This window comes from Adiantum capillus-veneris, chromosome 10 (genome assembly GCF_014529385.1).
Source record: "Adiantum capillus-veneris isolate H3 chromosome 10, ASM1452938v2, whole genome shotgun sequence".
NCBI lineage: Eukaryota > Viridiplantae > Streptophyta > Polypodiopsida > Polypodiales > Pteridaceae > Adiantum > Adiantum capillus-veneris.
Genome location: NC_140940.1, coordinates 65502565 through 65529552, shown reverse-complemented (window position 1 = coordinate 65529552; position 26988 = coordinate 65502565). Strand labels below are relative to the sequence as shown.

General features: G+C 44.9%; 1 protein-coding gene across 4 annotated transcripts in view; it reads right to left on the bottom strand.

Moving 5' to 3' along the window:
- Positions 1-1176: 1176 nt before the first annotated feature.
- Positions 1177-26988, bottom strand: part of LOC147448972 (UDP-glucose 4-epimerase GEPI48-like) — a 37037-nt gene continuing 11225 nt past the window's right edge. For all 4 annotated transcript variants that reach the window (XM_086521363.1, XM_086521360.1, XM_086521361.1 and 1 more), the window contains 3 exons: positions 2110-2192; positions 1919-2010; positions 1177-1786 (listed from right to left, as the gene is read on the bottom strand). In XM_086521363.1, coding sequence (XP_086377489.1) covers positions 1669-1786; positions 1919-2010; positions 2110-2192 — 293 coding nt within the window. In that variant the 3' untranslated portion in view covers positions 1177-1668. The remainder of the gene's footprint in view (positions 1787-1918; positions 2011-2109; positions 2193-26988) is intronic.

Below are 26988 nucleotides of genomic sequence, written 5' to 3'. Positions count from 1 at the left end.
AATGCTTCTCATTTGCGGGGGCGGCTTTCTTTTTTTGAAAGGGGGGGGCGGGGGGGGGGGGGCGCATTTCTCTCACACCTTTTTCTTAAGCACTTAATAAAAGCAAGGTAAGTGCTTTATTGTCCAAACATGATCAGGCTAAGGAGCCATGAAAACTTGTGGCAGCATTGAAGCTACATAGAAGAGCAAGGGCAGATTTGAAGTTCACTGTAAGTTGAAATGTTCTTGGCATCACATCAGTGATTATATAAACCAATCAGAGGATTCCCAAAAAGCCCAGAAACAGTGTCGCCATAGTCTAATGCATATTGTGGAATATGTCAAGCTTGGAAAACATGGTTAGTTACCTTCTGAACAAATGAAGTGAAACTTGAAAGGAACATTTACCATACATTCCAATGTATCCAATCTTCCAAAGCCAACGATATTTGAGACAAAGAACACAGCCCTGGACCACTGCAACGTACAGACATTAACCTCTTTAATCATAGAGATTGTCCAAACAAAGCTATGAGAGTTCCATTATCACAGATCAAAGCTATCGCTCAATTGGCACGATGCACTGCAAGTCGTGAAGTGCAAGCTTTCATGGGCCATTGTGGATACTATCGATGCTTTATTTATGTATGGGCAACAGTGGCCAAGCCATTGTATGGTTTAATAACTAAGTTGCTCAAGAGAATAAAGCTTGGCACATCGGCATCCAAACAGGCCGCACAAGCTTAAAACAACATTCTACTCCAAGGAGTATAGTAGGCGGAATTTTTTTACCAGAAACATTGTTTACTAATAGTTTGGTTAAATTGATGAGCACAGTTACAGTACTACTAGCACACACAATAAGGATCAGGCTCACAAAAGTCATTTTCTATTTTTCTTCCCTTTGGCCCAGCATATGCTAGACAAATGCCTCAAGTGCCTTTGCCATTCTCAACATAAAAATGGATAATGCTAAGCATACATTAGCAGTGGGGTGAGCATTGAAGGTAATATGCTATAGCCTTTCAAACAGCTCTCCTAATTGCTTGAGGGCATGTCTTACCAAATTGTACGCTATGGGATGAGAATAGGCCATACCTTGTCAAAAGACGGTTGATTTTCCTTGACCTGCTTCAGCCCTGGCAAAGCCAACCCAAACAACCAAGTAACAATACAGTCCTACAGATACAAATAAGCTTATGAAGGACCCTTGCTCTCTTTCGTTCCTGCAGTGTTCAACCTGAATACATCTGAATTTGTTAATCTCATATGCACCCTTCCCTGCCAAGGCGATTGATTAAACTGCTCAACCAGAGAGTTCAGCTTTAAGCCACCATTTACAGGGATTTCCTTCTATCATACAATATTCCCTCGTCAAAAATATTTAGTGTTTGAAGACACGAAAGCACTTTGGGTGAAGTCGTGCCAATTTGTGTCCTTACAACCATGTCTTCAAACCGCCTTTCTTTCCATTGATGCCTGCAACTAATTCTGTAATTCTACAAAATCCTGCTATGCTATGTTTCAACAGATTGGGAGCTGGCTTTACTTTGATGGAGTTGCTGGGGATGTCAGTTTAAATTTATGCTATGTTAGGGATGTCCAAAACTAAAGCTGGATTAAAAGTGGAGATATGCAGCTCCATCAAATCGAGCTCCAGTAACTGTTGGATGTTGTCTATACAACTATTTAGAACCGACTGCTTTCGACCGACTGCTGCATGGAATCTGGAGCTCTGTAGCCCCATGGGTTTTCCCTAGCCCAGTTCCACTGATCACGACACATCTCATCTATGCCATAGCGAGCCCTGCAACGAAAAGATTTCAATGTCAAAGGTACATAACCAAGCTTGACCAATTCCAACTTCATGTACACCAAAGCATATCACTTCAGGCAATGTATCATAGCATACATCATCTTTAATTACTAAGGATCATACCTCCAATGGAGCTCCCTTTCAACCTTCTCTGTAGAAGCATATACTTCACTGCTATCTCCAGCACGACGACCAATAAATTTAAGTGGTATTTTCTGCCAAATGCGTACATTAAGCATGAAGCATCATTAGACCAAAGTGGTCAACATCACCATATCAAAATCTCATTAACACATTCTATCAGCATTTTATACCTTCCCTGATGCCCTCTCAAAAGCAGCAACAATCTCCAAAACAGATGTACCACGACCAGTTCCTAGATTGTAAACTGAACAGCCTGAAAAGCATTAAAGTCATCAATCAAATTGAAACATAGCTTTTGCGACTATGTATGTGCACCGCATGTGTGCGTGCATGGTTGAGAGAGAGAGAGAGAGAGAGAGAGAGAGAGAGAGAGAGAGAGAGAGGAAAAAAAGAAATGAAATGATCTATTAACGTCTTCAAAAGGCCAAAATGACCTATGAGACCAATCCGTTACAAACTGTAACAAACTTGGACACCCCAAGTCTAGGATATGTCGCGACACGAGAGAGATTCACTTAGAACACTTCACAGAATCAAATCACAGTTAAGTTGAGTCGACACGGCCTGGCGTAGTTCCGTGCCAAGAGAGATTGGCCCCAAAAACTGGTGCCCCTTTCGGTATTTCGTTTTGTATTAATCTTTGAGCAAAGTACAACTCCCGAGGGTCCTTTGCTCTCAAACTCTACGTCCACATGCTCCGCAAAGTGAGGCCATTGGGTTCCTTTTATTCTTACAAAGGAATGCCAAAAGCAGAGCCCCAAAAGCAGAGCCCCAAAAGCAGTAACTCAAAAGCTTCTAACTCAAAAGCAGTATGTAACAGACTTGGACACTCCAAGTCGAGATTCTACTGCGACACCACAAGAATATACTTCAAAACACTTCACAGTTCACAATTGATTCGACACTGGCCCGGTGGAGTTCCGTGCCTAGAAATATTGGCCCCAAAGACTGGCGCCCCTTTCGGTATTTCTTTTTATATTAATCTGCAACTCAAAGTACAAGCGAGTAGTCCGGACTCACTCTCAGACTCTGCGTCCAGATGCTCTGAGAAGTGAGAGCCCAAAGACTCTTATAAAGGTTTTACAAGGGATGCCAAAAGCAAAGCCCAAAAGCTTCAAAATCAAAAGCTGTCCCTCTCACTAAATCTCTCTTGAGAGAGTGAAGCGGAGTCCTTTTTTTTTTTAAGTAAATCTCTCTCTCTCTCTCTCTCTCTCTCTCTCTCTCTCTCTCTCTCTCTCTCTCTCTCTCTCTCTCTCTCTCTCTCAAGCAATTGCGTAAACAAAAGCAAGGTCAAAAGCTGCGCCAGGACTGCTGCAAAAAGCGCCGCGATTTATGGGATGCCACGTGTCGGCCTGTCTGTGTTTTCCGGCCTGTCCGTACAGTGCCTACCACGTCAACATTCAACATCCGCGGGTATGCCAGCCTTTCCGAGAGTCCATTGCCAAGGGGAAGTGTGTGTGTGTGTGTGTACTGGGCAACCACATCACACAACTGGGCAGCCATGTCATCAGTTTGTGTGTCACAAGACGGGCACCACGTGCCAATAGAAAAGAACAGACTGAACAGACTTTTAGCACTTCAATAACAACTGAATTGAGAGAGAGAGAGAGACGACGCGACATGGAGTGGCAGAATTCCACCCCAGAGAGTATTGGCCCCAAACCTTGGCGCCCCTTTCGGTATTTCTTTATATTGCATCAACACAGTACAAGCCGGTACTCGAGACTCTGCACCTTCTCCGGGAAGCATGCCAGAGAATGAGCCCTTAGCACATATTTAAAGGCCCTAGGCCCCAAAAGCAATTTACATGAAAAGCCTTCAAAACTCAAAAGCTTCTGGTCCAAAAGCAATGCCAAAAAGCTGTCAGCGTAAATCATGGAAATCCGTACAGTAGTCAACACAAAACGCAAAAATCTGTTGAACTTGCCACGTCATCTTGTCAGTGCAATTTTCGAAAATCTGCCACGTCGTTAGTTTGCACAAGTCTTTTGTGTGTGTGTGTGTGTGAGAGTCCAGCTTTATTTGAATCCTTTGTCACTTTAAGTTGGTAGGACTTCTTCTATTACTTGTTCTTCTTAGGGTTTAGGCCCCTCGGCCGACATCTGCAAGTTGGCTTTATTCTTCAGGGCTTTGACACGTCAGCAGTTTGTGACATCTTCCCTTCTTGAAAGAGAATAATCGTCCAGGCTATCTCATGGGTTGTTCCATGATGATTCTTATTTCCTGCAAGGGATAATTCTTATAATGTGATGGGACACTCATAGACTCACCAACCTTTGTCACTTTTTGACTCTATCTCACTGGTCCAAACCTCTTTTGAGGGTTTGTTCAATTCTTGATATTTAGCTTTTCTTTCCTGCTCCTCATGTTGCATCTCCTTGTGCTGATACTCCGTAGGCCGAGGTGGCCCGTACTCGTGCGCTGCTAATCCACTTGAATTTTCCATACCGCCTCCCATTTCCAAGGTAGCAAGAGGAGTCATTTGATTCTTGCCTAAATCCACGTGTGTCACGAGAAAAGGAATCGGTTTTCCCGTTAGAAGAGAAATCGATTGAGCTCTAATATCACTGTAACAAACTTGGACACTCCAAGTCTAGGATCTGTCGCGACATGAGAGAGATTTACTTAGAACACTTCACAAAATCAAATCACAGTTGAGTCGACACGGCCCGGCGTAGTTCCGTGCCAAGAGAGATTGGCCCCAAAAACTTGTTGAAATTAGGGTTGCAAGGCAACACACACAGCTTGGAGAAGACTAAGGAAGCTCAAGGCACACAATAGAGAGTGTGTTTCTTAGTGTGCAATGGAAAGATAGATAGCCCTAGAGTGATGGGCGTATATATAATGCACGGGGGGAAAAACCTCCTCAAGAGGGAAAAAATGCCCGAGCGGTCCTAGCGTGTTCACACACATCACTACCACATGTATATGGTAACAAATCCCCCCTAGAGTGATGCGGTGAACGAGAGCTCGCACATGAGTAAAGGGAAGTGCCATGCTCTGAAGACATGATTAGTCCACAAAGGGGAGTAAGCCCAAAGCTTTGTGGAAAGCTTCAAGCTTCTTACGAGACAATGCCTTTGTGAAAAGATCTGCAAGGTTGTCCTGTGTTTGCACATAAGCCAAGTTGATCTCTCCTACTGAGAGCCTCTCCCTGACATAGTGGTAATGCACCTCAATGTGCTTTGTGCGAGCATGAAAAACTGGGTTCCTCGCAACTGCCAATGCTCTCTGACTATCAGTGTAGATAGTGTTGGCAGTGTCCTGTCCAACACCCAAATCAGCCATAAGGCGTCTGAGCCATACACACTCAACCGTAGCTGTGAAGACTGCCCTGTACTCAGGCTCACAACTCGAAGTGGCCACAGTAGGCTGCTTCTTGCTCAACCATGATATACATGAACTGCCAAGCATGAAACAAAAACCACTTGTGAACACTCGCATGTCAAAACAACCAGCCCAATCTGAGTCTGAAAAAGCATGTAAGTCTGGCGGCAATGATCCCCCCTTGGGATAAAACAAGCCAAGATGTAAAGTGCCACTAAGGTAGCCAAAAATCCTCTTGACAACCTGTCAATGCTTAGACCCTCGGCTATGCATAAATCTGTTGACCTATGAGACTGCAAATTGAATATCCGTAAACGAGACATCCAATAGCAGTTTGGTAAAGAGTGACATCTACAGGATCACCAGCATCATGAAGACTCAATTTCAAACCTGTTTCCATGGGAGTGGCAATAGGTTTGCAATCCTCAAGTCCAAACTTACATAGCAATGTCTCTATGTAACTTTTATGACACAAGGAAATACCACCATCACACTGCTTAAACTGTATACCCAAGTAATGATGCAACAGCCCCAAATCTTTCATCTTGAAAGTAGCATTCAAATCAGCCTTAAATTCAGCAATATGTCTCTCATTTGGTCCAGTGATCAGCAATCCATCAGCATAAAGAACCACAATGAAAAGTACATCAACCTCACGCTTTACATACAATGTGTTGAACAGAATCTTCCACAAACACTACATCCCGTGAAACCAGAATACGCTTTGTTTGCGGATGATACAACCTATAACCTTTGCTTTCAGCACTATAACCAACAAAAATACATTTGACAGCCTTATCATCCAATTTTCTACGCTGTGTTTGTGGCACCAAAGCATATGCCAAGCAGCCAAAAACACGCATGTGCTCAATAGAAGGCTTTCTATCATGCCATGCTTCATATGGAGTAATAGACTGCAAAGCTTTCGTAGGATACCTGTTAAGTACGTAAGTGGCACGCATGATGGCCTCAAGCCAAAAAGAATGCGGCAAAGCTTGACTTTTGACCATACATCGTGCCATTTCCGTAAGTGACCTGTTTTTCCTCTCAGCAACACCATTTTGCTGAGGCATATAAGGCACTGTACATTGGTGTTTTATCCCATGACTATCCAAAAATGCATTAAATTCATGAGACATATACTCCCCCCCTCGATCGGAACGGGGTGTCCATAGTACATTTCGAGACATTTTCAGCCATAGCCAGAAATTGTTTGAAGCACATAAAAACTTTGGACTTCGCTTTAAACGGAAATACCCATGCATGCCTGGAGTAATCATCAATGAAAGTCACGAAGTAAAGGTAATTGCCCCAAGGACGGAGTTTGCATGGGCCCACAAACATCACTATGCACAAGCTGCAACCTGCATGTGGCCCTAATTGAACCATCCTTTGGAAACTTCGAACGCTGCATCTTACCCAAAATACAGCCTTCACAAACATGCTTGGCAGGTGCTTCAAGAGGCGGCAAAGAAGCAACCATATCAGATTTCTACAAACGCAGCAAAGTGGCAAAATTCAGATGACCAAAACGTACATGCCAAAGTTTTGCATCTGAAATAGCCCTTGAATCTACAACTGCATCTACAAAATTTTGTCCACACTTGTCATACAAAGTGAGCTTATACAGCCCACGGCACAAAAGGCCAGATGCAACAATTTCATCACCAAACTGAGATCATGAACTGTACATCTGTCATCCACAAATTTGACTACAAGTCCAAGTCTAGCAAGTGCAGATACAGACAAAAGATTCTTCTTAATAACAGGTACATATAGTGCATCAACAAGTGTGAAGGAACCGCCATTTGCAGCAGTAAGCACAATCTTTTCAACTCCCTGAACCGGATAAGAGGCATTGTTGGCATAAGTGACTAAATTTCCATGAGGGACAGACTCGAGAGAGGTGAACAATTTACAATGTGAGATAATGTGCTTTGTAGCACCACTGTCAAAATACCACACATGTGAATCTGCAGCAACTGACATGCATGCATCATGGACAACGGGATTGTAAGTGCACTCTGCACTAAAAGCCCATTTTGCATCAACATCAGCATCACAGTCTCCTTTCACAGAAGACTCAACAATGGCTGCATTGGTAGTGGAACCAGCATTTGCAGTGGAACCACCCTCTTTCTTCTTAGCCTCTTTGGCCTTCAACTTAGGACACTGTTTGATCAAGTGATCGTTAGCTTTACAATAATGGCAACGCATCTTCTTTTTGCCCTTATCACCAGAATTGCCAGACGAAGTGCTGCCAACAGAAACATTAGGAACATAATTTTTGCCACTCGCAGCAGAACCATAAGAAGTGGCTGCATTACTGTTACCACCCTTTCTTTGAGAAGCAATAAAAGCCTGTTCAACTGCACGCTGCCTAGTCCTGTTTTTTCTGGAAAGTGACTCTTGCAACAGCAATGTGCATAATGCATCAAACTTGACAACTTCAGGATTTCCTTGGGTCATAAGTCTCCAAGTACTAGCAAAAGTCTGGTAGGAATCTGGTAATGCATCAAGAACAATCTGCACAAGGGAACTGTCTGAAATGACTTCACCTGCAGAAATAAGTTGCTCATTGATATCCTTGACACCAGCAAGGAAAGTGTCCATATCATCTTCCTCATGCATAATCTTCGATTCCAGCTCTTTACGCAGCAAAGGAATTTTAGCCTCATTGCGGCTTACATAAGACTTGCTAGAATATCCCAAGTCTGTTTTGCAGATTTTGTTGAGCGAATGTGAGGAACAATGGTACGCTTCACAGACAACGCAATCAATGCATAAGCCTGCGTATCCTTTACATCCCAACGAGCTTGTTCTGACGTAGGCAAAACAACTCTAATAGCAGCAATCCTTGCAACAAGACCTACAACATCCTCAACATCGCCTACATCCTCACAACTAGGACGTACATCAATGCCCTGCAAAATGTTCCAAACGCCCTTTGACACAAGAACATGTTGCATCATATAAGCCCACATAGGGTAATTGTCCCCATCCAACCTGTCCTTAGCAGCAAACATCTTGAACACATCTGTGTTGTTGTTAGCCATGGTAAATGTTGCACCTAATGTGAAAACTGCTTGAAAAGAGGAGAAATGAACACGTGCTATGTAGCATAAACCGTAGAAGACTGTAAGGCACCTGTTATGCAGAAAAGGGCACTGACAAAAATTCTGCATAAAATGACGAAATTGCCTTTGCAGACCTGCCTGTAATGGAAATGGAGGCCAAAATGAGCCCGAATCAGATATCTGAGCAGATTAAGCTCTACGAGCTTACCCGAAATTTTTGTTGAACTGCGAACACTAGCCAAACCTCACTGAAATCAGAGAGAGTGAGCAGGCATGTGCTGGAGCAACTGGCGACTCAGCCCGGGAGGACGCAACCTGCTCTGATACCAATTGTTGGAATTAGGGTTGCAAGGAAATGCACACAGCTTGGAGAAGACTAAGGAAGCTCAAGCACACAATAGAGAGTGTATTTCTTAGTGTGCAATGGAAAGATAGATAGCCCTAGAGTGATGGGCGTATATACAATGCACGGGGAAAAAACCTCCTAAGAGGGAAAAAATGCCCCGGCGGTCCTAGTGTACACGTTGTCAGGAGTTTTTTGGAGCAAGGAATTGCACATATGTACATATCCATGCATGGTGCATGAAATAAAGGTTTGCACATTTTCCAGAGCCAGGTGGTTACGTGGGACCCACATGTGTACAGGTAGGAGAGCATGTACATAGTGCAGCGATTTTCACTATTATCAATACTAGTGTGTTTTTTCTACAATAAGGAGGATTTGGTAGCGCGTAAAACTTCTCGAGGAAGCTATCCGCGGGCCGACGACGTGAGGTCAGCAGGTGCGTCAGATGGCATCTAGTGGCGTCAGGAGGGCGAACGAAGTCAATATTTGCACGCAGATAAGGACGGACACAACGTGGGTGTTTTCTGGTGAGAGTTATGCAGAAAGGTCATCATTAGGACCACTTTTTGGGGCCACTTCACGTGGTGGCGAGATGCATTAGTGGAAAAAAGCTGAGTGCCAGGTGTGCGAATGATGCAAAAAGGTGACAACTATGCACTGCGAGGTCAATTTTTGGCCTGTTCGGGGTCCGTTTGAGGTCATCGAAAAGGCCAAGGGTGCCCAACTAATAAAGCTAAGTGTGGGAACTGAAAAAACAGAGAGAAGACCAAAAAAAACGTGGAGAAGAGAGGAGAAACAGCCGCAGCTGTGTTTTTGCTCATTTTGGAGCCTGTTTTGGCCGTAAACTGCTCATCCGAGGTCGGATTTGAGCACTTTGACATTGTAAACTGGGGTTTTGGGCCGTTCCGGACGCGATGGCGCTGTCCATTTTGCCAAATTCCTCACTCTTTTCCTGCTGTTTTTCTGTGTAAGTTTCTCCTATGAGCGAAGTTTCTTCTCCAATTTGTGATTGTATCTGGCTTCTTTTACCCATATTGTGTGAGCTATTTGCCCCATTGGTGTTGGCCCAAGCTCAATTGTATCTAAACATCATAAATTCTCCTCTTTTGAGCTGAGTTTTTTGGGTGTGTGTGTCTGTGTGAAGTGGACAAGTGGATAGTTTCTCTCCTCTCACTCCAGAGGTGTGTTCCCTGTCTCGGCCAGGTGTGTTGTCTAAGCCGAGTGGTGCCCCATAGTGTGTGTGTGTATCTTTCCAAGAGTGTGTGTCGGGTCATTATAGAGGCGCTGTGTGTGTTTTCATCCCGCTCACAACGTTCACACACATCACTACCACATGTATATGGTAACAAAACTAGCGCCCCTTTCGGTATTTCTTTTTGTATTAATCTTTGAGCAAAGTACAACTCTCGAGGGTCCTTTGCTCTCAGACTTTGCGTCCAGATGCTCTGGAGAGTGAGGCCTTTGGGTTCCTTCAGAGCCAAAAAGCAATAACTCAAAAGCAAGAAGCCCAAAAGCTGCAAGCGCTTTTCTCGGAAATCCGTACAGATGTGCCACCTCAACACTGTCAACGCAATTTGCGGCATCGGTACAGCCAGCCACATTAGTAGCACTTACGGAATTTTAATTTCCTTTGTGTCCCTTTGTCCCCTCAGCAATTGCCCATAAGTTGGGAACAACTTATTATCAATTGGTTATGCCATGTTAGCAGTTTGTGACACAAACTGGTGAACCTGATACCATGTCTAGGTACAAAAAAGAGATACAAAAATGAATCTAGAAATGCTATGAGTTGGAAATCTATGGGGTACGTGTGACCACTGATACAATGGGTGCCCAATACAAGAGGGTGATATAATAAATGATGAATACGTCCTCATCTGTACTCTAAATGTCGAGATAGTATGGCTCGAATCCTATGTTGTAGTCACCGTCGATGTTGTGAAGCTCCTCTCCTCAGTCGTGGGCGTCTCGATCTCCCTAGCTCCAATGCTTGGTCAATGAGAGTACCACGGGTGTGAGTATGGGCTGAGCTTTGCAGTGGTGGCTATAACCGGCCTGTACAACGTAGAGGGCGGTACTATTTCAATTACCTGTTAACTTTACACAGAGCACTGAGAAGGGAAGACAACACAGTTGCGTCCAACAACTAGAATGTCACTGCGCACACGAGACCGACACCTTGTAGGCCCCAAAGACTGGCGCCCCTTTCGGTATTTCTTTATTCAAATTAAGGTAGACGATCCGACCACTTAGCACAAGCTTTCACAAAGCTGTCCAAACCTGGCGAGGGCTGAAAACGCAGGTTTTCGACCTGATTTTGGCAACATAACGACGCAAAAACCCCTGTAGGTCAAAAGCACCTGTTTAGGACGGATTCCCTCACTATCTGGAAGCTTTCTGGTGAGCTGTCACAGAAATTCAGCGGGCAATAATTCCTTGTTTTTCACTGCCGGGTGCCCAAAAGCCTGTACACGCATCCCTAGGCTCACACCAGGCTCCCCCGGTGTTCCCTTGCAGTTTAGGTGCAAAACCCTAAACCTGCAGAAAAACACAGCAGGCTGTAATTCGCTGTTTCGGATCGTTTTTAGCGGAGCCAACACGCCTGCGCGTGTCCCAAGGGCTCCCGCACGCAATGGGACAGTTCCCCTATGAATTGGACGAGTTTTCACGCGAGAAAACTCTCCAACCTCGCAATCTTTCGCGATGGAACTGTGCATACCTGTGGGGGATTTGCAATTAGCTAATCCGGTTCCTGTTCAGAAGGCTCTTGCCTTGGCAAACGCGCATAAACCCCCAGAATTGTGCATGTTCATCTGAGTAGCCCAACTAGTGGGGCATTACCATATGTGCCAAAGGGGAGAGAGAGATGCACGAGAGCAAGTCATCGTGCTACATGAGACAGAGGAGAAGGCAAGCTTTCCATTAAAGCTGTAGACCTGCACCCACTACTCACACACACACTGTAGGTCACTTCTGATCAAAAATCAGCCTCCTCTCTCAAATTGGGCGCCCCCCTCTTCAACTGGAAGTAGCAACCTCCCCAGAAGCCGCCATGTGTCCAGTTTACCCCTTTTGAGTTAATTCTCTAGTTCCCACTGACTTATAAAGTTGTAAGTGACTTTCCAAGTGGCCCAGGTTTCATTTGGCGCACACAGGCTTCCATACTCATCAGAATTCAGTGCTAACTGGCCCGACCAGTCCCAGACTGACCGACCCAGACTCCCGCTGTGAGAAACCTATTCGGCCGCAGCCGTTTCACACTGGCCATGCAATGTCCACTTGCACCTTTTCAAGGGTTCCGGAGAAAACAAGTAAAAATAAAATAAATAAAAATATATAGTACTTGTTTACGGAAGGCAACAAGAAAAATACACCTCCTGGTGACACACCCCACCCTTGAAATACTACAAGCGACCTCGCTTGCATGCCAATAATACATGCGGTATCTCCTGATATCACATATATTCTATGATGGGAATCCAAGATATACATGCTTCCGGAAATGTAGCGTTGGACGATTAAACAATCCCACCAACCTGGCTACGACACATATATCAAGCATAGAAGTCTTCTAGTGTACTCTCAAGCACAAACTTCTCTAGCTAAATTCTGTATGGAAAGAGTAGATACAATTGCTTAACTACTCTCTTGAGCATCATGAACCATGCTCTTGCCTTGCTCCAGAAAAGGCTACATCAAGCCACTGTGGGTTCCATTTGAAAGGCTTCAAGATACAATTGCAATAGCTGAGGTGAATCAACCAATTCAGACTCTTCCATCCATTTGGCATCCAACGATGGATAGTTCTTGAACTTCACCAAATAGCGCCTTGCCACCTTTCCTCTAACCTTTCTTTCTTTATGTGCCAATATCTGTTCAGGAACAAGGTTTCATCCAATTCTTCCACTTCGGGTTGTTCCTCATCAAGCATATTCTCTGGCACATCACCAACAAAGGGTCTTAGAAGGCTGACATGAAAAGCATTATGTATTTTCCAGCCTTCAGGTAGCTTTAATCTGTAAGCTACATCGCTGATCTTTTCTGAAATCTGAAAAGGACCATAATATTGCATACTGAGCTTAGGAAACAAGCGTTCCTTAACTTTCCTTTTCCTTAACCTTGCCTTGTCAAAGCGCAAAAGCACCCAATCACCAAGTGAAAATACAAGTTCAGGACGGTGACAAGCAGCAGCTTTCTTTTGCTTAGCCTAAGTCTTCTCAAGAGCAATCTTTATCTTCCTGTATGTTTCATCCATATCTTGCACATACTTGTCTGCCTCAAAAATCTTGTCCTTAGTCTGCAAAATGGGCGGGACTTTCTTCCCTCCTTCCACTATCTCAAATGGTGCCTTACCTGTTGACGTATGCACAGTGTTATTGTAAGCATATTCAACCAATGGAAGATGGTGTTCCCAAGTTGCCTTGTGCTCTGACACATAACATTTGAGCAGGTCCAGAACAGTAGAATTCGCCTCTTCTGACTGTCCATCAGTTTGCGGATGAAACGAAGAAGAGAACTTTACGTAGTGCCCATGTTCTCAAACAATGCCTTCCAGAAAAGACTCGTCATACGTGGATCCCTGTCACTAACAATTGACTAAGGCATCACGTGATATTTAAAGATATTGCTCATAAATATCTTGACCATCTGTTCTGGCTTTATCTTCTTCCTCACAGGAATGAAATGGGCCTGCTTACTGAACCTACAAATGATAGTCCAAATCCCATCATTGCCTGTTTGCGACCTTGGAAGATCAAAGATAAAGTCCATTGCTATGCTTTCCCATGGCCTATCAGGGATCGGCAATGGCTGCAACAATCCCGGTTGCTTTTGTCTGTCAAATTTGACTTTTTGGCATACTAAGCATGATCTTACAAATGTGTCAACATCTTGACGTAAAGTTGGCCAATAGAAGAATGCCTCAACCCCTTTCACTGTCCCATCAATTCCACGATGCCCAGCATAAGGTGGAGCATGACTTTCCATCAAAATCTTTGGCCGTAACTGTTTAGTAACGCATAACTTTCCATGCATCATGAGAAAGTCATTCTTAAGCATATAGTGCTCATGATGTTACCCATCAACAAGCTGGTCATAGATCCTTGCAAAATCTGAATCTTCAGCATATTGTGTCTTCATTTCGTGTAGTTCACAATGGTACGGAATTGACACTGCTCAAATTTGGGGCTTTCGTGACAAGGCATCAGCCACCACGTTCTTTTTCCCTTGCACATGCACAATCTGAAAATGGAACATTGACAAGATGTTTGCCCATCGCATGTGCTTCTCAGACAACTTCGTCTGTGTGAGAAAATATCGCAAGGTTTGATGATCTGTTTGGACAACAAAATCAGCCCCTAGCAGATAGTGTTTCCAACTAGTGAGAGCATGACTTACTGCCAGCGATTCTTTCTCATAGACTTGCAAGTTTCTTTCAGTCTTCAAAAGAATTCTGCTCTCATATGCGACTACTCGGCCATTCTGCATTAGAACTGCACCAAGACTATGGCCACACGCATCACACTGAACCACAAAAGGTTTCGAAAGATCTGGCAAAATGATTACCGGATCTGAAGTCAACTTCTCTTTCAAGTGTTTGAACGCTAAAATTTCCTTGGCTGTCCACTTGAAAGTAACTCCTTTTCCTTGTAGTGCATGGAGTGGAGAAGCAATCTCAGCAAAATTTCGGATGAACTTCCTGTACTAGGAACATAAGCCTAGAAAGCTTCGAATGTCATGTACGGACTTCAAGTCTGGCCATGACCTAATTGCTTCCACTTTAGCAGGATCCATGCGTACCCCATCCTTTGAAACAATGTGCCCAAGGAAGTGAATCTCTTGCAAAAAGAATTCACTCTTCTTTTCATTAATGAGTAGCCTGTTCTTACGTAACTCATTAAAAACTGCATTCAAGTGATTCCTATGCTCCTCTTCAGACTTTGAATAGACAATCATGTCATCAAAGAAGGTACCCACAAAGTTTCTATGTGGTCTAAAAATTTTGTCCATCATTCTATTAAACGTGGCAGGAGCATTTGTGAGACCAAATGGCATGACAAGAAACTCATAGAGACCAAATGTTGTCCTGAACGCAGTCTTATGAACATCTTCTGGCCTAATGCGTATCTGATGATACCCACTCTTTAGGTCTATTCTTGTAAACAATGACGCTCCCTCAAGCCGATCAAGAATGTCATCTATCCTCGGTGGTATTCTTATTCAAGGCGCGATAGTCAATGCACATACGCCATGAACCATCCTTCTTCTGCACTAAGAGTACAGGCGAACAAAAAGGGGATGAACTGGGCTGAATCAGCCCCTTCTCTAAAAGCTCGTTGACCTGACTCATAATCTCTTTCTGCTGGGCTGCACTAACCCTGTACGGTGGTCTATTCGGTGGACTAGAACCTGGCACAAGATCTATAGTATGATCCTCAGGTCTCTCAGGAGGTAACTCCCCTGGCAAAGAGTCCGAAAAACAATCACTGAAACCACTCAAAAAAGTTGACCTGTCTTTATCTAAGGTAGACAAATTAGATACAACTTGAGGTACTTCTTTTGCAAAGATCAAGTACGCAGAAAGATGATTCTTTATTACAGATGAAATAGCAGAAGCAGAAACAACTGGAACCTACTCGCCTTTAAGCTTTACATCAAGGACATGAGTCTTTCCTCTATGTACAAGGGTAATCTTTTTGTTGTAAGTATCCACCGTAGCATGCAACCTGTAACACCATGGGATACCCAGTAACACATCACAGCCCTCAAGTGGCATAATATGAAATTCTTCCGCATCCACATAGCTCTGAATGTGCAGACGAAGCTTTCCCAAAATGGGAGTAACAAGCTCTGAATGACCTGGGCATGCCAAACCTGCTTCCCCTGTCATACCCATCTCCTCTGCACGAATGCCCAACTTTGATGCCAATTCTGGTGATATGAAATTTGCACGAGCTCCTGGATCAAAGAAAACCAGCATTGTCTGGTCTCTAACGTTGCCCCAAGCTCTGCACAGCTCCGTGGCATCTGTGTTTGGCTGGTCTCCAACCAAATCTGGAACAAGTCCTGCACTTGGCTTTGGCTTCTTCCCTTTATGGTCTGACTTGTCATCCTTATCCTGTGACTTCTTCTGTGGGCATTCATTTGCAAAATGTCCTTCTTGTTCACAAATGTAGCATTTCTTGGCCTCCCTAAGAGCTTTCCGTTCTTCAAAAGTTTTACCAAAAAAATGCCTCTTTTGTCCTTGTCCTCGTCCCGAAGAAGACTTAGACTGCTTCTTGGACGTATCACCTTCTTCAGTGGAGGGCTTCTTTGTGGGAGGCTCAGAAGGCTTCGCTGCAACATTGCCCTTGGCTGAAAACTGTTTTCCCTGGGACCCTTTCTTGTGGCTATTAAATCCATCGGAATCTCCCTTCGACAGATTGCTGGCCACTCTTGCATTCTCTATCAATTGAAACATATTCATGACAGTAGTCTTTGTGCAGTAGTCCCTGATTTTCTTGGGCAATCCACAACAGTACTTCTCAATCTGTTCTGACAATGGCACAAACCTGTAAGAGGTGACTCGCAACAGTGCAGCCCAAAATTGTTTATTGTACACTTCCAAGTTCGCACACTGTTTAGCATTCAACTCGTGCCATTCTGTCATCACATCCACTTCAAAAGTGTTTGTCAACCATGCAGGCGCAAAAAGCTGTTGGAATTGGACCCACGTTGTTGGGGCTTGACCCTGGTTCAACAATGCGGTCCACCATTGAAGAGCATTCCCTTTCAAGAAAGTGGCAGCCTTGCGTATCTTTGAAGATTCTGTGAAGTTTCCTTCAGCATAAGCTACGTCGAACTGTTGTATGAAGGTCAAAGCCTTCAATTGATCCTCAGTTCCTCTGAAAGTTTCAAACTTCACTCCCTGCCCACCTTCCTTGTAATCCTTCAGCTGACTCAAAGGAGCCACATTATCATAAACAGGTGCCTGAAACAGTGGTGCTCCATGATTGTTCATTCCAGCACTCGCATCAACTGTTTTACCTGTCATATCTACATTTTGTACTGTCATATCTACATTTTGTACGTATGGCTACGAAAGACCAGCCATACCAAATTGTGTTCCATGCACTCGAAACTGGCCGTAGGCACCCTGAAAACCTGGTTGGACACCCATGTTCGCGTACATAGGGTTACCCATGCCTATTTGCATTGTCCCAAACACATTCCCTGGCATATAACATGTGGAAGGTCCAGCCATAGCTTGAAACACTGAACCACCTCCAAAATAACCAAGATAAGTATTAGATAATGGAAGGGTCTGACGCATAGCGTGTTCATTACTCCCTTGACCATTCACAAACGGTTCCTGTCCAGCTAAAGCAAGCTGCTTTGGATCATTGGACACCGCTAGTTGCTCAACCACATGGGCTTTCCCTCGAGCATCATGAGTCCTCTGCGCATTGGAAATCTCCTTTCTTGCAACGGCTCAGTCATGCCCTGTATAGGTAGCTGAAAACCTTGTGTCGGAGCCTGTAAGATCTCCTGCATCCGTGGGTTGTTAGCCAACTGCTGAAACATGTCCATGCAGCAACGCAGTTGAGTTCTAAACAACCTGTCCTCTTCTTGAAGAGTTGAAGGAACTTTCTCCGTGCCATGTGAGGAAGATCCCTCTTCAGGTACTTGGTCTCTCTTCTCTGCCATAACGACGAGCTCTGTGTTGCTTTCACCCACAACAATCCACGCTGCACTTTTTGAAGAAAAAGTGACTATCCCCTCGATGGAACCATATAACCGGCCTGTACAACGTAGAGGGCAGTACTATTTCAATTACCTGTTAACTTTACACAGAGCACTGAGAAGGGGAGACAACACAGTTGCGTCCAACGACTAGAATGTCACTGCGCACACAAGACCGACACCTTGTAGGCCCCAAAGACTGGCGCCCCTTTCGGTATTTCTTTATTCAAATTAAGGTAGACGACCCGACCACTTAGCACAAGCTTTCACAAAGCTGTCCAAACCTGACGAGGGCTGAAAACGTAGGTTTTCGACCTGGTTTTGGCAACATAACGACGCAAAAACCCCTGTAGGTCAAAAGCACCTGTCTAGGACGGATTCCCTCACTATCTGGAAGCTTTCTGGTGAGCTGTCACAGAAATTCAGCGGGCAATAATTCCCTGTTTTTCACTGCCGGGTGCCCAAAAGCCTGTACACGCATCCCTAGGCTCACACGAGGCTCCCCCGGTGTTCCCTTGCAGTTTAGGTGCGAAACCCTAAACCTGCAGAAAAACACAGCAGGCTGTAATTCGCTGTTTCGGATCGTTTTTAGCGGAGCGAACACGCCTACGCGTGTCCCAAGGGCTCCCGCACGCAATGGGACAGTTCCCCTATGAATTGGACGAGTTTTCACGCGAGAAAACTCTCCAACCTCGCAATCTTTCGCGATGGAACTGTGCATACCTGTGGGGGATTTGCAATTAGCTAATCCGGTTCCTGTTCAGAAGGCTCTTGCCTTGGCAAACGCGCATAAACCCCCAGAATTGTACATGTTCATCTGAGTAGCCCAACTAGTGGGGCACTACCATATGTGCCAAAGGGGAGAGAGAGATGCACGAGAGCAAGTCATCGCGCTACATGAGACAGAGGAGAAGGCAAGTTTTCCATTAAAGCTGTAGACCTGCACCCACTACTCACACACACACTGTAGGTCACTTCTGATCAAAAATCAGCCTCCTCTCTCAAATTGGGCGCCCCCTCTTCAACTGGAAGTAGCAAACTCCCCAGAAGCCGCCATGTGTCCAGTTTGCCCCTTTTGAATTAATTCTCTAGTTCCCACTGACTTATAAAGTTGTAAGTGACTTTCCAAGTGGCCCAGGTTTCATTTGGCGCACACAGGCTTCCATACTCATCAGAATTCAGTGCTAACTGGCCCGACCAGTCCCAGACTGACCGACCCAGACTCCCGCTGTGAGAAACCTATTCGGCCGCAGCCGTTTCACACTGGCCATGCAATGTCCACTTGCACCTTTTCAAGGGTTCCGGAGAAAACAAGTAAAAATAAAATAAATAAAAATATATAGTACTTATTTACGGAAGGCAACAGGAAAAATACACCTCCTGGTGACTGGCTGCTGCTCTATCTGTCCAGTGTCTGGTGGGAAGAAATCAGTAATCTGTCTCTAGGATTGTCTCTCTCCAAATCTCCTCAATAAACTATCTCTGTGTCTATGTAACTCAAGTAGATACAGTCCAAGACATCTTTGGTCGTGATAGCTCATGACTCTGGAGAAGGGTCCGAAATCAGTAATCTGTCTCTGGGATTGTCTCTCTCCAAATCTCCTCAGTAAACTATCTATGTGTCTGTGTAACTCAAGTAGATACAATCCAAGACATCTCTGGTCGTGATAGCTATTCTATGTGATATGACTTGGATGTTTAGTAATTGTTGTCTTTGTGCAAGTGCTGGATTTGTGTTGTCTAGTGTGTTTGTACTAAGAGTCAGTGTCTACTAAACTGGTTTATGGCTTATGTCTCATTTTGCAGGTGTAATCGAGGGCGATTACAATTCTTTCGAGAGGGGGGTATGTCACAAAATGATGGCGTGGCAATACTGCCCGAATGCTAACGTGGACAGACAGTAAGGATTCCCGCGATCTGCACTGACATGCTGACGTGGCTATCGTACAGCTTTTTTGCAAAAAGCACTGACATGCTGACGTGGCAGGCTGTACTGATCCTCACTGTCACAAACTGGTGATGTGGCAAGTCCCTCGGACACACACACACCTGGCTGCCCATGAAATGTGCCGACAAGCTGACGTGGCAAACTGTACGGACCCTTGCAAATTGCGTTGACTGCTGACGTGGCAGATTTTCCGCAAAACGCACTCGTCTGCTGACGTAGCAGTACGTACACATCTCCGCAAATAACGCTCGCAGCTTTTGGTTACAGTTGCTTTTGAGTTTGAGAAGCTTTTGAGTTTAAACTAATTTTGGGGCTCTGCTTTTGGGACTCTGCTTTTGGGCATCCCTTGTAAGAATAAATAAGCCTCAGGGGCTCACTTCTCAGAGCATCTGGACGCAGAGACTGAGAGTGAGCACCCGCGGGCTCTTGTACTTTGCACACAGATAAATATAAAAAGAAATATCAAAAGAGGCGCCAGTCTTTGGGGCCAATACCTCTTGGCACAAAACTACGCCGGGCCGTGTCGTCTTTTGTGAACTGTTTTGAATTGAATCTCTGTTGTGTTGCGGTAGAATCTAGACTTGGGGTGTCCAAGTTTGTTACAGTGGTATCAAAGCGCGGCGGATTTCTCTTCTACCGGGAAATCCGATCCTTTTCTCGCGACACATATGGATTCCAACAAGAATCAATCGACTTCTTCTGCATCTGCTGATGAAGGAGGAAATCACGAAGAAGATTCAACCGAATTAATGAAGGAAGAGTACGGGCCACCTCGGCCTACTCAGTACCAACTTCAAGAGATGGAACATCGACAACATGTTGACGAGTGCACGAAGCAGATGATTAAATTTGCGAAGGATCCTCAGTTTGCAAGTGAAAAAGCGTAAGAAGGGGATTGACTACCCTGGTTATTTGGGCCATCAATCTTCTTTTGCATCTGCAAGAAAGCAGAAGAAGCGTGTACGATTTGAAGGACTACCCAATTCTTCTTCTTCCGCTTCTTTTGACGGTGCTTCTAGCTCTTCTGACTCGAGCGAGGAGGACAGAAAAGGCAAAAAGAAAAGCTTCGGAAAGGGCAAGAAAAAGGCAAAGAAACCCAGATTCCGCCCAATTTCAGATAGCTCTACAGAGGAGTCATCCTCTGTCAGTTCGGACTCAGATAACCTTATGTCTTATGCAAAGAAGAAGCACTTTTACAGAGCCAACCAATATGACTTCCTCGAAGACAAAAGCAAGAAAGCAAAAGAATTCAAAGGTGGACAGTCGATTAAATTTAAATCCTATTCTGGGTTCCGAGATGCTCCAAGGGCTTTGGCCTTCATCCAGCAGTTTGACATAGCCTTCTCTGGAGGGTATTACTCCGAGCACTCCAAGATCAGGAGGGCTGCATCTTTTCTTAAAGGCAATGCTCGAACATGGTGGTCCACTCTTCTTCTAAGGAAGCTCCATTCAAGTGGTTGAAATTCAAAAGGCTCTTTATTTTTCTTGGCTGACTCGGGAGCACGAACAAGATGTACGAACTGCGTGGAACCATCTTCAGATGACCAAGGGAGATTCTTTGGACGCTTATTGCAAGAGATTTTGGGGCTCTTTTCTACCAACCTCTTCATTTAAGAAGGTCTCTTTTCAAGAACAGATTAAGCAGTTTTGTTGCGAACTCCCTACAAAGATCCGATACTACTGCCTTGAACAAAAGTCAAATTCTATTCAAGAATTAATGGGTCATTTGAAACAGGGTTACTCCATACATTCGGAAAAGTTGACTTACCCCACTGATGAGATCTTGGCTCAGAGAACTCGACAAACCTCCAATGATGAAAGTAGAAAGAAAAAGAGTTCCCAAGAAAAGAAAGATAAGGATACACGACCCCGGCTCACTCTTCGATAGGGGCCAATTATATCAAAGAGGGGAATTGTTTTGGTTGCGGGGAACATGGGCACATCTCCGCAAAGTGTCCCAAAAAGGCACAGCAAGAATAGACTGAAGACAGGCCATAGAGTTCGAGAGCAGCAGAGGAACGTGGCAAAAAAGGCAAGATGAAATCAAGACTGGTACCAAATTGCATGGGTACTGACCCAAGACTGATTGATGAAAGTACAGAACTTTGTCGAGCTTGGGGCAAAGTGAAAGATCAAGAAGCCCTCATTTTCTTCGATCGAGGAGCCAAGGCCAACATCGTTTCACCTGAATTGGCGGCGCGGCTCAAGATTACACCCGACATGATGGGACCACCAAGGTTGTTTCCGTACGTACGTACGATATGATTCCGTACCGTACGATACGTCCGTACGGTATCCGTACGTACTGTACGACTCCGTACATGCCCAGCTTTATTAAAAAAAATTGGCCGACGGTGCCTTATACGCCTTGGTCGGACTGGTTGGGCGAGGCTTTTAATAAGTCCACCTATCCTATACCTCTTATTATCACAACAGAGAACCAGAACACAGTCTCTGCACAATGTATGCACAGAGACCAAGGAAGGATTTGCCGCCACCGATAAGGTTCTTTCTCTGGTTGGGCGAGGCTTTTAATAAGTCCACCTATCCTATACCTCTTATTATCACAACAGAGAACCAGAACACAGTCTCTGCACAATGTCTGCACAGAGACCAAGGAAGGATTTGCCGCCACCGATAAGGTTCTTTCTCCCTCCCTCCCTCCCTCAATCCCTCCCTGCCTTTGTGTTTGGAGTCTGCAAGCCTCAAGGAGGCACTCTAGAGTCCTGACCTCGTGAAAGATTGTAAGTTTTGTATTCAACTTTGAAGTGTGCGTTAATTGTGTTGCAGAGTTATCATGCCTCGTCGACCTAATCCTCTTTGGGCCGAGCACACCAATGTCCTGAGAGTTGTCAACACAAGAGGCCAAGCAGGTTCAGGGACTCGCACTTGGGTGTGCAAGTACTGCGGGGAGCAGATGACAAGTACAATTACCATGGTTTCGAAGCACCTCACTGGTATTGGCACCACTGGACATTGTGGGGGTTGCGAGGCTATCCCGCCAGCATTGAGGGATGCCTTGATTTTGGAGCATTTTCCTCCAGGATCTACTGCATCGTCACAGTCAAGGGGAGCACGTGCAGCAGCAGCAGCAGCAGCAGAGGATGCCTTGCACGATGCATTACTTGGAGATATTGGCGGCTCTGCGTCTGCAGCGCCATCATTTGCAGGCACTAGTAGAAAGAGAGCTCGTGTTTCACAGGCTGAGGATGAGGGTGCTAGTGCTTCAGCAGCAAGTGCAGGTGGGGTTGAGGGTGTACGTGGCCCAAGGCAAACCACATTGCCATCACGTGTACACAGTGATTCATGGGTAAAAGAGCGACAGAAAGTTGTAGAGATGGAGATTGCGCGGACTCTCATAGAGTGCAACATTGCATTCAATGTGTTGAAGACTGATCAATGGAAGAGGATGGTGAGAGCTATTTCACAGGTTGGTGCTACAAATTCCTGGAATGGTCTTGACTACCAAAAGATGCGCACTACCATGCTTGACGACCAAAAAGAGATCACAGACCGAGCATTGACTCCAGTGAAGGTTGGGTGGCAACAATTTGGATGCACTATTCTTTCTCATGGGTGGACTGACACGCGGAGGCGCCACATTATCAATATCCTTGTTTCCTCTTGCTTGGGCACATACTTCTTACGAGCCGTGGATGCAGGGAAAGATGGAGAACGCATTTCTGCGGAGTTCATCTTCAAACATATTCGCCTGGCCATCAAGGAGGTTGGGGAGAAGAACGTCGTGCAGATAGATTCTGATTCCTGACCATGTGGCATGCACATTTGAATTTTGCATACATTGTCCAACGTAATAATGTCCACACTTCATTTAATATCTTGTCATTGTAGGTGGTCACTGATAATGCCTCCAATTGCAAGGCCATGGGGGATATGGTGGAGGCTGAGTTCAAGCACCATTGTGTGGACACCATGCGCTGCACATTGCCTAGACCTTCTCATGGAGGACATAGGCAAACTTCCCTGGGTGCAGCCCACAGTGTCTGATGCGTCCAAGCTTACCACTTTTTTCCGCAAAAAACACAAGGCCTTGGCAATCTTCAGGAGCCACAGCATAGTAGACATAGTGCGTCCCTTGAAGACCAGATTTGCATACATGTATCTGGTGCTTCAGAGGCTGTTCAGATTGAGAGATCCACTGTTGCAGACAATTGTGGATCCAAAGTGGAGATCGATGTACCACGCTCAGTCAGAGGCGACCAAGTACATTCAAAGAAAGGTTCTTGATGAGACCTTCTGGACACAGGTGCAGTCCTTGGCAGTGGCTCTACAGCCATTGTATGTACTACTACGGGTCACAGACATGGAGGACTCTACACTTGGGTTGGTGTATCATCTGTTTATGCAAATGAAGACACACATTTCTGGATGTACCTCATTGACACAGGATCGGTAAGTACAAACTACAAAGTGCTCTAATGTCCTCATGTGACATGTCTATTTATAATTTTTCAAACACATACTTACTGTGACTATTTTGTTTGCAGTCGTGATGATATTTTATTGTAGAGACTCAATGGCAGTTCATGTGTTGTCCCATCCATGGGATGGCTGCATTCTCCATCCTCTCTACAAGAGCCAAGAATTGTTTGAGGAGGCTTCATTGCTCACACTACGCTCTGAATATCTGAACATTATATATGATGAGGATGAGCAATTGATTCTGGATTCAGAGATGAGTAGCTACATGAACAGTTTAGGACCCACCTTTGTGCGGTCCGTAGCATTGAGAAAGGAAGCTACCAAGCTTCCTTTAACATGGTGGCACAACTATGGATGCCAGGGCCTTCCCAAGTTGTGCCACCTTGCATTGCGCATCCTTTCTCAGGTGAATACTGAAGTCTGAATTATAATTTATAATTATTGAATGATGAATCTATATTGTCACACGTGACACTTGTGACCCATGAGTGTTCGCTATTTGAATTGTTGTAGGATTGCTCAGCTGAGGCATGCGAGCGCAACTGGAGTGCATACTCTCTTATTCACACGAAGATCCGCAATCGTCTTAGCACCAAGCAGTTAGAGAGACTGGTTTATTGCCGTGCTAACATGCGGTTTGTGCGCAGCTTTCATGCCTTGGGGACACCCAAGCAGGTGAGATTTACATGCACATTTATGAAAACAAGTCAATGATCAAAAGACTGTTGAATCATGGACTATGTTTTGTCTTGTCATTGTAGGTGGATCCCACAGAGTTGAAGATGGTGGCAGATCCTACTGTGGAGGAGGTCGATGCACGGATTAGAGATGAGCAAGAGGAGATCCTTCGAGAGTTGCACAGGGAGCTAGAGAGCGTGGATCGCCGGGTCACTAGATCTCGCTCTCGAGCTTACAGTATTCCTCTTCGCATTGCTGCTGCAGATACAGAGGTTGCACACAGAGAGAGCATTCGCAGAGGAAAGTTACCCGTTCGGCCTGCTCGTAGACGAGCCAATGAGGCTGTTCGACTCATCCACACCCAGAGTTCAGAGCCTAATGATCCAGATGAGGGTGATGCACCCCTAGCATCTGTGCCAAAGGAGAGAGAGCCCGATTATGATGATGAGGGCAACGTCTTGACAGATGGAGACATGCTCTCTGAGTCTTCATCAGCCTCTGATGATGCTTTTGAGTAGTACTTACTAGTGATTGCCCAGTGCTTTGGGTCTTGGGACTTGGACATTTGTCATGACTCATTTATGCTTTTTATTTTGTTGCTTGAGCCACCCAGACTCTTTATTGAGTGACTATGTTATTTTTGTATCAGGATTCAGCATTCAGTTATGTACTTTTGACCTACACTATGCCATGTGGTCTGGACTCGATTCTAGCGCGGTTACTTAACTTGTGGGGTGATTTTAAGTGTTTTTTGAAAGTTGTGGCTATGTTTAAGTATTGTGCAATGTTTTTAAACTAGATAGATTATATATAAATTTGAAATTCTTTGTATTTTTAGCTTTTAAAAAATATACTACGAATTTTACGTACCTTATGGCCCAATCCATACGGTACAACATACAGTACGTATCGAACACGTACCGAATACTACGTACCTTACAACCTTGGGGACCACCAGCAGAGGCAGTTCTAGCGGCACCCGGACAGGACATAGCCATTACACCTGTCATTGGCAAACTTCGGTTGCATTGTCAGGGGTATTTATAGCACGAGGACTTCTACATAATGCCTTGCAAGGTTGTGGCATCCTCCTAGGAGTCCATTGGTACCATAAGAACAACGTCATGGTCAATGCCAAAAAGTTAGTTATCAATGCCAAAAAGAGTGAATTTTTCTTGCCTGAGATACACTTTTTGAGACAAATCGTCTCAGCAGCAGGAGTAAAGATGGACCCGGCCAAGATTGAGACTATACGTGATTGGCCCGATTTGAAGAATGTCCATTAAGTTAGAAGCTTCTTGGGCTTGTGTTCTCACTACCGGCGGTTCATTCGAAAGTTTGCAGAGGTAGCTTCTCCTTTGCACATTCTGACATAGAAAGGAGTCCCTTTCTCGTGGGGACCCACAAAGGTGACTGCCTTTCAGACACTGAAAGAGAAATTGACTACTGGACCAGTATTGACTTTGCCAGATTTGCAAAAGTCTTTTGAAGTATATTGTGATGCTTGTGGTCGTAGTCTTAATGCAAGAAGGCCATGTGATTGCCTATGAAAGCCAATTGTTTTCAAGGCCAGAATTGACAGCACAGGTCTATGAGAAAGAGCTTCTGGCAGTGATCCATGCTCTTACTCAGTGGCGACATTACCTACTTGGAGCCGATTTCACGGTCTTCCACTGATCATCAGAGTTTACGCTACTTCTTGTCACAGAAGCAGCTTTCGGAAAAGCAGACGCGGTGGGCTAACACCTTCTCACAGTTTCACTTCCAGATTGTCCATGTTCAGGGACAGAAGAACTTGGTGGCAGATGCTTTGTCTCGAAAGCCACTAGTCTTGGCTATTTCCGTGATTCATTATAGAAGCTTGGAGGACATGGTTGATCAGTATGCCACAAATCCGGATTTTTCCGATGTATTCACTCGAATGCAGAATGGGGAGGTAGTAGCGGGGTATTCCATACGGGATGGCTACTTGATGAAGAAAACGATGTGCACCACACAGCCGTTGAGGGAAAAGGTTCTAACTGAGTGCCATTGTCCACCTTTTACGGGTCACTGCGGTATTGACACCACCTTGAAAGGTGTGGAGCGTTACTTCTTTTGGCCGAGAGTCAAGAAGGATGTGGACGACTTTGTTCGCAGTTATTTAGTATGCCACAAGGTCAAGTTTAACAGGCATAAGGCACAAGGATTGTTGCAACCTTTACCCATTCCCAACCGCCCCTAGGAAAGTATTGCAATGGATTTCATTTTTGATCTCCCAAAGACACAGAGTGGGCATGATGGCATTTGGACTGCCATCAACAAATTTAGCAAGCAAGCTCACTTAATTCCAGTGAAGAAAACAGTCAAGCCGGATCATTTAGAGAGATTGTTCATTGCACAGATTTTCAAACTACATGGCATGCCTAAGACAATAGTCTCCGGCAAAGATCCCCGATTCAAGAGTTTGTTTTGGAAGGCTATTTGGGAGAACATTGGCACACAGTTGCAGTTCTCGTCATCATTCCAA